This window comes from Halichoerus grypus, chromosome X, assembly GCF_964656455.1.
Source record: "Halichoerus grypus chromosome X, mHalGry1.hap1.1, whole genome shotgun sequence".
Classification (NCBI taxonomy): Eukaryota; Metazoa; Chordata; class Mammalia; order Carnivora; family Phocidae; genus Halichoerus; species Halichoerus grypus.
Window position 1 is genome coordinate 65,565,202 of NC_135727.1, and position 12,553 is coordinate 65,577,754.

A 12,553-nucleotide genomic window follows, 5' to 3' on the forward strand; every position below is an offset into this window, starting at 1 on the left:
ATTTAAATTCAGTTAATTAACATATAATGTATTATTTGTTTCAGGGTTACAGGCCTGTGACTCATCAGTCTTATATAATACCTGGTGCTCATTACAACACATACAGAGTAATTTATTTTGAACAGAGGCAGCTGGTTCATTGTGACTATGGGAGAGGACTTTGTCCGACAGCTATGGTCCTAAATTTAAGAATGCGCTTAGCTATTCCTCAGTGTGGGAGTGTTATTTTAGTTGAATGGGCACAAAGATGAAGAGTGACAATTACGGAAGAAAAGGAAAGGCTAACATTGCTAAGTTTAAGGACTCAAAAGAATGTGATTGGTATAGGCAGTATTTGGGTCAAGCAGGTGGCTCTTTTGGTGCTCCTTAAATCACATCATATGAGGCATTCCTACAGGCAAAAGAAGCTCTCTTCAAAATAGGACATTAGCATCTCAGGCAGCTCCAGACCAATGACTGATCTACAAACCCAAATGGCTGTGGCAAGTTTGTCTTTCTATCCCTATGCTCAGGCCAAGGAAATGGCAGCATTTTCCACGGTGCTTTTGCTGTTTTGGAAATATCATCTCCGTTACTAGCAAGTCTCACAATTCTACAAGGTAGGTAGTCTTATCCTCATTTTGCACTTGTAGAAACTGAGGTTCAGTTAGATTAAGCAACTTGTCCATGGTCACTGTGGTAGGCAAAATAATGTTACTTCACATGGCAAGAAGAGACTTGGTAGATACAATTTAAGGGTATTGCAATGAAGACATTATTCTGGATTATCAGAATGGACCCAATGCAATGACACAGGTCTTTATAAGAGGGAGGCAGAAGGGTCAGAGGTAATAGTAGAAAATGGGATGATGGAAGCAAGAGGCTGGAGTGATACGAGGAAGGGGCTGTGAGCCAACAAATGTAGGCAGCCTCTAGAAGCTGGAAAAGGCAAGGAACTGGATTCCTCCTAGAGCCTACAGAAGTAATACAGACTTGCTGACACTTGGATTTTAGCCTTGAGACCCATTTCAGACTCTGACCTCCAGAACTCCAGATAATAAATTTGTATTAAGACACAAAGTTTGCTGTAATTTGTTACAGCATCAAGAGGAAACTAATAGTCACCCAGGTGGTAAGTGGCAGAACTGGGAATTTGCAAATAGGTCCCGTGGCCTCCAAAAGCAGTGCTCCTCCCATCACTATGGGGGGGATATGATGCTTTTTAAGAAATGGTGGATACAAAAGTGGAAGGTAGGTGCGCCTGGGTGGGTCAGTTGGTTAAGCAGCTGCCTTCGGCTCAGGTCATGATCCCGGGGTGCTGGGATCGAGCCCCACATCGGGCTCCCTGCTCAGCGGGGAGTCTGCCGCCCCTCCCTCCCCCTGCTCATGCTCACTCACTCCTCACTCTCTCTCAAATAAATAAAATCTTTAAAAAAGTGGAAGGTAAAATGCTCCAAGTAGCAAGAAGAGCTGAGGAGAGTTGATCCTGGAGTCTACTTTCCCCCAAACCTCTTCCACACAGCCAGATGTTTTTCATTTCAATAAAGTTATTTGGATTAAAAATAATCTTTCCAAATAACTGCAAATACTTCTGGCCAGATTTAAAGGTCACTGGCATTTTAGGATGGGTGAAATTAATCTCCATTTTTGTCCTATTACTTGGTAATAAAACTGCAGTGAGGAAATCGAAGTTTTGCTTGGATGAGGTGAAACAAGTAATGTTAAAGTAATGGCAACACTTCAGTTTATCGACAGACCTGGGGGCAAGGAGCTGGGTGCTGACAATGAAAAGCTGGGGGCCTCTCCAGGGCCATAGGTACAGTATTCGAAAGACTACACAGCCTATTTCAAACTTTTCCAGAGAGAAGACTGTATGGAAGTTCTCAGATTTCTTACATTGCATGAGATCCTATTTATAACAGCATCTTCACTTAAACCTTGTCCTGGAATCTTGCCTTTCATCTCTCCCTTCTAATTCTTCTTCATAACTAACGGTCACATCTATGAAGAGGAAGCTATTATGCAAGTAGAGTTGGTTGGCTCTGGTCAAATTTGTGAAAGATACAGTTCTACCTCTCTTGTCTCTATTTGAATTTTAGCAGGGACTTCGATGCCTTAACATAGCAAGCATTCCCCAGTAGGAAGGTTTTCTGGTGTGTTGTTTTGTTTTGTTTTGTGTCTAGAAGGTTTTGAAACCTCACCTGGGATGTTGCTATCTTGAACATCCTTCTTGGAGGTTAGTCAAGACACTGACAGAGGAGGGAGGCTGAGCAGCTAAGTGGATGGTTCAGGGATTTTACTCTTAGGTTTCCATTTCCAATCCTATCTCATCAACCTGAATAGTCTCAAGATTGGGGGAGAGAAATGAAAATGAGGTTTTCCTTACAATAAGTTTAAAACCCTTTCCATAACCAGGACGCCTGGGTGGCTCAGTCGGTTAAGCATCTGCCTTCGGCTCAGGTCATGATCCCGGGGACCTGGGATCGAGCCTCGCATCGGGCTCCCTGCTCAGCGGGAGCCTGCTTCTCCCTCTCCCTGCTGCTCCCCCTGCTTGTGCTGTCTCTCTCTCTCTCTGACAAATAAACAAATAAAATCTTTAAAAAATAAAATAAAACCCTCTCTGTAACCCACAGAAGTGCTTGGTATGGGAATATGTTTTGGGTGGGATCCTCAAACACTGTACAGGGGCCACCAAATGCAAGAAAACCTCTTGTCTCCATTAAGCTCATTTTTTTTAAAGATTTTATTTATTTATTTGAGAGAGAGAGACACAGCGAGAGAGGGAACACAAGCAGGGGGAGTGGGAGAGGGAGAAGCAGGCTTCCCGCCGAGCAGGGAGCCTGATGCGGGGCTCGATCCCAGGACCCTGGGATCATGACCTGAGCCGAAGGCAGACGCTTCACGACTGAGCCACCCAGGCGCCCCTCCATTAAGCTCATTTGGGGTAGATAATCTCAAGAATGTATTAGAGACTACAAAATTCCTCTTGAGGACAACTATATTCCTTTCTTTGTTTTTCACCCTCACTAAATGATACAGCAGGTGGGGTGGAACTGAAGGAAACCAGAGTTTTCTTCCCTCCTACTCTTAGTGAATGTGTAATGCTGCCTCCAAGCCTGCCCCATCGTTGATGAACAGTCAAAAAAAAAAAAAAAAAAAACTAAACCAGGGTAGTTTGGAACTGCTGGAAGAAGAGTTGGATGGTTTAACAAAAGAGACACTGACAAAACACATTTCTCTACAATACTATAATTATAAATTTGAAGGCACATCCTTGGCAGAAATATGATCAATTACATGCTTACGGAAAAACAAACTACTGAATATCTTAACTGTAGTAGATGATTATTGCACAACATTGTCCACTGCTGTTTTGGGTACCAAACAATCAATGTTTAACAATGTTTAGTTAACCATTTAACTAAAAACATAAGGTTGAGACGCCTGGTTTTGGCTACAAAAGGTATCTATTATCAATGCCATGATAGAAGCTCTTTTAACTGAAGAACAAGATTTCATGCTTTTGTGCTTTACCTGGTTATTCACACCAGATAAACTTTCAGAGGGACTACAGAAACTTAGTGTAAAAATAGCTAATAATTCGGCATGAATCCATATTTTTTATATTTGGTAAAATAATATTTTTAAATGTAGAAAAGTACAAAATAAACAAGCAAAAAATCCAAAGGGAGTGATTCCAGGAATGTTTTTATTCTTATTAAAATAACCAATAACCAGATGCCTCAGCCAAAGAAAATAACAAAATAGAGTAAAATAAATATTAAGAAAAATAATTTTAAAGCAAGATTCACAAGAAATGGGAAAAAAATTCTCAAAGAACATACATTCTTGATTTTAAGCTGTGTACATAAAAGATATGCACACTTAAATTTTTGGAAACATCTTGTCTACAGTGCTATTTTAAGCATTCTGAAGAAAGAAGACATCTGAAAAAAGAAAAAAATAAACTTTTAAAAAGTTAAAGCACAATATAAAATGTTTTGTTCACAAGGCATCAAATTTAACACTCTAAAATGCTGATACTAAACTAGGAAAAAGAACACCTCTATTTTCACAACTGACCACCATACTTCTTTAGACTAGGACACTAAGTATTCTAGTTGTGTTTTAACCTTTGAAATTCAAAAGGCATCTTTGGATATTCAAGATAAAAGGTGCCCCATTGTTGAGTCAGAGCCAGCACTGGATATCAAAACATCCTTGTTACCTTCAGACCGAGGGCATGGTTACTGAGTGAATACAGAAGAGTGATAAGGGAACAACAAATAAAGAACTTCAGATATTCAAATGTCAAATTCAAATATAAATCCATTTTCCTTCTATATGGTAAATATGTGTGTGTACATATGTATGAATAGACATATACATACACACATATACATTTATAACATTTGTTCTCACTAGCCACTAGTTACTTAGAGCTAGTTACTAACTGAAAGCAATGTTTTTGATCCTGGTATCATCTCTCTCTCTCCTGTGAATACAGCTGTTCTATGAAGCTAATGGGAGTTCAGGATTACAAAAGAGACTTGTGGTAGAGAATTCAAAGATGGTTTCAGATATTTAAACCAGGATTCTTTCTAAACATGTTTTCTGTTCTGATAGCAAGGGTTGAAATTAAATCCTTGATTTTTCCCAGACTATAGGCTGCTCTTCTCACTGTCCTAGGATACGTGGGTCCCTTGTCAAGTGGGGCCCAAAAGGACAACTCAAAAACACACATAGAAATAAAAGTAGTAACTGGCTATGTTCAAGTGTTTCAAAGACAGAGAAAGAGTAAGGGAGAAAGAGAGAGAGGTGTTTCTTTTGTCAAAAGTCTATTATACATTTTTCCTACTGGCTGTTTCTTCTAGAAGAAACAAGTTGTGGTATGATGAACCACTAGACTTAAAAGAAAAAACAAATATTAAAATTCAAAGCGGAAGCATAGAAGGTGGCACAGGCATTTAAAGAGCCTAGACATACAATCACATTCATATTTCATTAAGACGGGTTTGCCTTTCTAGATTAATAGCACCTTCATCAATAGTTTCAATTCTCTCTTTAAGATAGCTGAGATAAAAATGAGATTTTTTTTTCCAAATCTGAAAAGACAACATGGAATAATGTGGTAAACTTTTCTGTGTGTGTATGAAAGGGTAAGAGAGAAAGGAAGTAGGAGAGGAAGAAACCCATCCCCCACTCCTACCTGATTGTAGACTCTGCCCTAAAAAATTGATTATTAATATTCATTACAGACCTCAAGGGGAGAAAAGAACTAACATTTACTGAGTGCAAATCCTATGTGCTAGGCATTGTGCTAACAGATTTACATATGGTGATGGGAACCAAATATTAGGAATTTATTTATTTATTTTCACTTCCATATTCTGCATATGAAATCCATCTTGCAATTCAGGAGGAATTTAAATAGTGATACAAGTACCAGATCTCTCACCAGTATATTCACTCCTAGGCACTCAGAGGGGGATTTCTAAATGTATATGGCACTGAGAACAGCCCCTGAATTTGCGAACCACACTAACTTCGCAAGGGCAAATGTTTTAAACTAGAGAAAAGTATAGATTTGGCTAAAAGGTATCACAACCTAGGGAAATTCTCATTTCTGTATGACAATTTATTGTATTTTTTGGTTAATGCAGCTTTGTGTAATAGCATTATTTTAAAGTCATCTTGAGAAGTCATCTAAAATACTAAAATATACTGAAAATCTATTAAATTAGAGATACCAGCTAAAGTCTTGTATTCTCTCCCATAAAGGACAAATTTAGTGAATCCAGGTAATTTCATATGACCCGTATATGTTAAAGATGGTAGTGTTAATCTGAAAAAGTCAACTGTGGAAGAGGCTCAAAATCTTAAGTTTCTGGACTGAGGCTGAGAGACTAAGAACAATTTATAGTGGAACTAAGCAGTAGTAAATTGAAAGTTTGTACAGAGCTAGGGAGTCAATGAAAGAAGAATCCGATATCTTTTTTTTTTTTTACAACAATGGAGAGATAGGAAACAAAGAACCCTCTGGACCCTTAAGGTCTTTTGGGCTACAAGATAAAGAAAGAAAGAAGATATTGGAAAAGTTGTCAGTTATTTTTATCCATCAAAAATCACCTACACTGAGCTCACTCGAAAGAACAATAACAACGACAAAGAACCGTACTAGGGCATCTAAGAAAGCAACTGCAAAGACAAAGATGCAGAGAGAATGGGGGGGGGGGGAAGCCTGTAATAAATAAGGCACGTCTATTTTTAAACAGTTTCTACTGTTTTCCTTCTAAAACCAGATGCTTTATACAGTGTTTTAAAGCCCTTGTTCCCCAACCTGGCAGGGCTGAGGGCTCAAGAATGTCCTCAAGATCATGCTCTCAGATCTTCAAACTTTTAAGTATCCTTTCTCTTGAGCCTTTTCTTTTTGGTCAAATAAAAAATTATCTACCACTTTAGCAGCAAATCAGCAATCTTCATTTGTAGGGCTTGTTGTAAACCTCACTGGCCTACCTTATCTGTTACTAGAGAAAACAAAAAGTATTGGAAATTCATTTTAAATAAAGCTAGGTTGAGAGCTAATGCTCTGAAGAAAGGTATTTTTGCCTTTAGACAAATGCAATTCAAAGAGATTCCCTACCATAAGGGCATGAGACCAATATAAAGTCCTTCCACGATATTTTGAAAAGTTAAGGAGACATCATTAACGCTGTATCAGTGCATAACAACATCTAGTAGCATTCTGTGTGGCCTGTTACAATGTGGTGTCATCATCTTCCCTGCAGTCTCCCACCAGAAGGGAATGCTTGTCAGGTTCACTGGTACCAATGCTGTTTAGGGACCGTTTATCAGACAGGAGTGAATTTATGGAGGCTCTGCTGTAATTAACAATCCGGTCCAGCAAACCCAGCTTAGGAGAATTTCTTGAGGTGTCATCTATTCCAACATGAACGCTGATCTCTGAAGGCCTTTTCTGTCCCATCTGGCTTCGGGCATGCAGTTCATAATTCTCATAAGTTGGTTTTCTATAACTGAACACATGCAAAAATACACTAGTTTGAAATAAGCAAATGTGAACTAGACACTTGTTACAATCAAAACTGGAAATATATTTGCCGGGCATGAAATCTACTAAGGTGGTTCCTGCTAGGAAAGTCACTCAAAAAGAAATTGTATGGAGTCACATGATCAGAAATTCTACTTCTCAGAGCCAAAGTACTACATTTTACAGTGCTGTGCTTGCTAGGTAGAGACTACATAAGATGATTATGACATAGCTAACATTTCTTATTAAGAACAGTTTGGGCCCATCACACAAGAATAAGACCTACCAAGACTGACTGTGGATGATAAAAGGAATATAAGATACAAATGTGAGCAAGCCATCATACTCACAGTTTAAGGAAGAGAGAAGAAAGTACTACGGAGACAGATGAAGCAGCCATTGCAGCAGATCCCATCCAGGGCTGCAAAACCAAACCAATGGGCATAAAAACTCCTAGGAAACAAGTTTGGATTAGTTAGAGCAGACAGTATGAAACAGATTATTAATGTGTTTCTGATACATACATACACCTCATTTCCTTGTCTGATATTTATTCAGCACGTTATATGTGAAAAATTGGCAGTGACATAAATCTCCACCAACAGGAGGATAGAGTGTTGCTGTGAACATTCTTGTACGTGTCTCCCTGTGCACGTGTTTGAGAATTTCTCCAGGGAACATACCTAGAGGTGAAACTGCATTATAACATGGGCACATCTTCAACTTTAGGTGGATATTCCTCAGTTGTTCTCCAGAGTGCCTTGGACCACATCATAATCCCACCAATAGTGTATGAATAGTGTATGAATTTGACAGACATTTGGACATTTGGCTTATATGACAGGGATAAGGTAGACTTACTGTACTTCTAACTTTTTATGTGCTTATTGGTATTTTTCTCTTTTCTACAGTGATCATATATTACTTGCATAATTTTTTCCACCCTGCCCCTACTTATATAATTTTTAAAAAATCATTTGCTGCTATGAATTAATCTTTCTGGATTTTGATTATTCTTTTATTTTTTTGTTCCCTCAGCATTTTGTGTCCTTGTTTATAAATAGGTTTGTAATTGTTCTTACATCATTTCATGTCCTCTTTGGCTCTCAAACCAGAGAGAAGAAGAAGAAAGTGATAACTATTTTCTTCTGCTATTACTAACTCCTGGGGCACCTGGGTGGCTCAGTCGGTTAAGCATCCAACTCTTGGTTTTGACTCAGGTCATGATCTCAGGGTCGTGGGATCAAGTCCTGCATTGGGCTCTGTGCTGGGCATGGAGCCTGCTTAAGATTCTCTCTCTCCCTCTCCCTCTGCCCCTCCCCCTGCACTTTCTTTCTCTCTCTAAAAAAAAAAAAAAAATACAATTTATTACTAACTCCTACCAAGTCCCTAAGTACAGGACATTATCAAATGTTTATTTAAAAATTCTAAATTGCTTTTTCTGGGTCATATTCCTTTATTCAATCCATCAATCTCCGTCCCTCTCCTCCCCTTTTTTTCATCCCCCTTTCTCCCTCCCCCCAACCGTCCCCCTTCTCTCTCTCTTTCTCTCCTGGTACCCAAACTTAAAAAAAAACACAAAATCCTGTTGGCTATTAGAATGTTAAGTGAAGAGCAAAAAATTCTCTGTATACTATAATTATAACCATATAACAAGACAAAAAAACTGATGCAAAATAAAAAAGACTAGAAGTAAATACACTAAAATGCTAACAGTACTTGTGTTTGGGTAGTGAGATTAAAAGTAAATTTGTTCTTGGGGCACCTGGGCGGCTCAGTCTACTAAGCATCTGACTCTTGATTCCGGCTCAGGTCATGATCTCGTTGAGATTGAGCCCCGCATTGGGCTCCATGCTCAGCGGGAAAGTCTGCTGTAGATTTTCTCTCCCTCTGCCCCTCCCCCTGCACATGCTCGCTCTTTCTCTCTCTCTAAAAAAGTAAATCTTTAAAAGTAAATTTGTTCTCTTCAGCAAAAGATAAGTAAATAAATATAAACATAAATATAAATATAAATGTGAGGGCATATGGAGAAAGAGATGAAACAATGTGGAAAAGTATTATTAATTGGTGAATTTAAATGAAGACTATACAGGTTTTCATTGTATCTTTTTTCCTGGTTATATATAGCTTTGAAATTTCTCAAAATATAAAGTTGGAGGGGAAAATAAAATAAACCTATCAGAATGCTTATACATTTTATGCCATAATGAACATTGCTCAAAATTATAATTATTGATTTTAATATTACCTTTTACCACACCAGCAGGCTACCTATAAAAACTGAACTCAAAGCTAATAATAAGACTAAAAACTTCCAAAATGATAGGTCTCTAATGACTTCAGAGGAAAAAGTAATACTAATAGTCACATACCAGCAGCTATGGGAATTCCAACTAGATTATAAATTAGAGCAAAAACAAAATTTATCCGAATCCTCTTGACGGTCTTCCTTGATAAGTCAATACTTGCCACTACATCCAGAAGATCATTCTGAGAACAGAAATATTTGTGATATTAGTGAGAGACTCTAACTTAACGAGTACTTTTGTAATTGATACTGTGATTCTGAAGATGATGTGTACCTTAGGGTGGGTAATATGAATTAACTATAAAGTTCAAATATTGCTGAAAATTTCAGTCAGCCTTGGAAGATGTTTTTCAGGAATTTTTCTCAGGGGTCTAGAAAACACTTTTGGGGTTATATGCTGCTATGTAGATTACCTCACTTAAAATAATCTCAGCAAGTGTTTGTTGAAGAAAATTTTATTATAAGTACGTTCCCCAATCTTATTCTTTACTTTAGAAGCTTGTCATTCTCATCTGCTTTGCTTGACTGAGAAAGTCGGGAAGTAATTAGTAGGACTTCTCATACTCCCATCTTGAATTCTCCTAGTCTCAAAGGCTGGGAGCACAGGAATTAGAAGGAAAGGGTTGTTCTACTCGATATACTTTACAACACTAACCCTGACCAGGTGGAGCAATATCACGGACCTCAACATTCAGGCCACAGGACTTACCCTTATCAAAACCACATCAGCTGCTTCAATGGCTACGTCTGTACCCGTGCCAATGGCAATCCCTACATTAGCCATCGCCAGAGCTGGAGAGTCATTGATTCCATCGCCTACCATTGCAACCCGTTTCCCCTCCTCCTGAAGTTGCTTCACCTTAGCAACCTTATGAGAAGGGAGAACTTCAGCAAACACCTTTGTAATGCCAACCTACATGAGGAAAGATAAACTCAATTCATTTCAAGAAATATTACTAGTACCTTCACTATAACACAGCAATAATGAGCATCATTTTCCACCCACCAGAGGTCCCAAATTTCAAAAGTTGATAATATCCAGTAATAGTAAGGATATGGAAAGGGGCGCCTGGGTGGCTCAGTTGGTGAAGCATCTGCCTTCGGCTCAGGTCGTGATCCTGGGATCAAGCCCTGCATTGGGCTCCCTGCTCAGCTGGAAGCCTGCTTCTCCCTCTCCTCCCCACTCATTCTTTCTCTCAATATATATCTCTCTCTCTCTCAAATAAATAAATAAAATCTTAAAAAAAAAAAAGAAAGGATATGGAGAAATCAGCTCTCTTAGATATTCTCGGTGGGTGAGTAAACTGTTACTGTCTTTTTGGAGGGCATTTGGCAGGATCTATCAAAGTGCACACATCATTTGATTGTGCAATTCCACTTCTAGCCATATTCTGGACATATTTATACAAGTATAAAAAGATATATGTTTGGCTCCAGGGAAGATGGCAAAGTGGGGGGATCCTGGGCTCACCTCATCCCATAGACGCAACTGGATGCACACACATCAATATGAATGGCCCAGAGAATGGTCTAAGGACTGGCAGAACAGATTCTCCACAGTTAGGTATAGAGAAGAAGCCATGTTGATTGAGGAAGGTGTGGAGGGGGAGATATGTGCTGGAGCCAGGTGGACTCCTGGGACAGTCTGTGGGAGGGAAGAGTGTGGTGGGCCTGGGGAGGGGAGAGGAACAGACCCTGACACTAAGTGCCCCAGGCACAGGGGCCTGCAGAGGGAAGGCAAGTCGCCACAGAGTTTGGCTTTGAGAACCAGAGGGGCCCAGCTTTGCAAGTTCTTACAATCAGTGGGGCTTCACACCTGGAACTTCACAAATCAGCTGGTTCAGCTCTGGGAGAGCCAGAGGGCAATAAGAAACTGAGTGTCCCCCCTGCAACGTAGACAGCACAACAAACAGCTTCTACAGCATAGTAGCAGCAGTTTGAAAAATGCCTGGGGTATACAGGAGGGAGATTTGTTTACTAATCTCACAGTGTGTGCAGTAGGGGCAGGGATCTTTGGGAGTCTGCTCCAAGAACAAAAGAACTGGCAGGCAGCATTTCCCTCCCCTGCCCCCAGCCTAGATACCCCAACACCTGTGGTAATGAGCACAGTGCCAACTCTCTCCACGGAGATTGCCAACAGTGTGCCCTGCTGCCATGCAATTCTACAGATCCACCCCGCCGACCCGGCCAGACTCAGCAGTTTTCCCTGGTGACTACAGGTCCCCTCCCATAGCAGGTCAGCGTAGACCCTGCTGGAACCCCATGCCCTGCCCACGCTTTCTCCCGTAGACCTGCCCCCTCCAATTTGCCCTCAGCCGGAGCCCATCCAAAGTGGTGCTACCAGCCTGGCAGTGTGCAAGCAGCCCCAACAGGGGTCAGAACCACTCCAAAGTGGCTCCGGCCCCAAGCAGAGGGGAAGATAATCATAGACACAAGTCCATCTGGGGACCCAGCAGTGTGCTGGAGGTAGATATCGGGTCTGATGGCAGGCTCTACCCACCGAAGAAAGTTTCTCAGGGGACAACACGGGGAGAGCACCCTGTAGTTTGATGCTACCGCATCTCTGGCAAACACCTGATCTGACACAACTCATGCTCAAGGCGGCCCCCAGACTGGCCCACTAATGCCACAGGGACCAAATCTTGCTGCCAACAGGCAAAGAGAGACAGGGACGGAAGGCAGAGGCAGAGGGAGAGGGAGAAGCAGACTCCCTGCTGAGCAGAGAGCCCAGTGTGGGACTCGATCTCAAGACCCTGAGATCATGACCTGAGCCAAAGGCAGGCGCTTAACCGACTGCACGGAAGGCAAACGTGGCTCAGCCAAAATAGTCCAGTGCACACAACACACATAGGAGACACCAGTGAAGTGCCAGGATCTAGTGAACTGGGGACACTGCCCTGCAGGTACTAAAGGACCTCTTCTTCATAAGGACACCAGTTTCAAGAGCAGGAGATGTAGCTGACTTTTCTAACACATAGAATCAGACGGAGAAAGTTAGACAGAATGAGGAAACAGAGGAATATGTTCCAAATGAAAGAACAGGACAAAATCACAGCAAGAGAGCTAAATGAAATGAAAATAAGTAATATGCCTGATAGATAACTTAAAGTAATGGTCATAAGGATACTCACTGGACTTAAGAAAACAGTGGAGACTTCAGTGTGACTGTCAACAAAGAGATAGAAAACATAAAAAAGAAGCAAATGGAGATGAAGAAC

General features: G+C 40.5%; 1 protein-coding gene across 4 annotated transcripts in view; it reads right to left on the minus strand.

Moving 5' to 3' along the window:
• Window positions 1-3,212: 3,212 nt before the first annotated feature.
• The window catches only part of ATP7A (ATPase copper transporting alpha), a 141,398-nt gene continuing 132,057 nt past the window's right edge, over window positions 3,213-12,553 (minus strand). For 3 of the 4 annotated variants that reach the window (XM_078064652.1, XM_078064650.1, XM_078064651.1), the window contains 4 exons: window positions 10,045-10,248; window positions 9,400-9,517; window positions 7,378-7,480; window positions 3,213-7,013 (listed from right to left, as the gene is read on the minus strand). In XM_078064652.1, the coding sequence (XP_077920778.1) occupies window positions 6,737-7,013; window positions 7,378-7,480; window positions 9,400-9,517; window positions 10,045-10,248 (702 nt within the window). In that variant the 3' untranslated portion in view covers window positions 3,213-6,736. The remainder of the gene's footprint in view (window positions 7,014-7,377; window positions 7,481-9,399; window positions 9,518-10,044; window positions 10,249-12,553) is intronic. The other variant, XR_013444675.1, reaches the window with a different exon arrangement.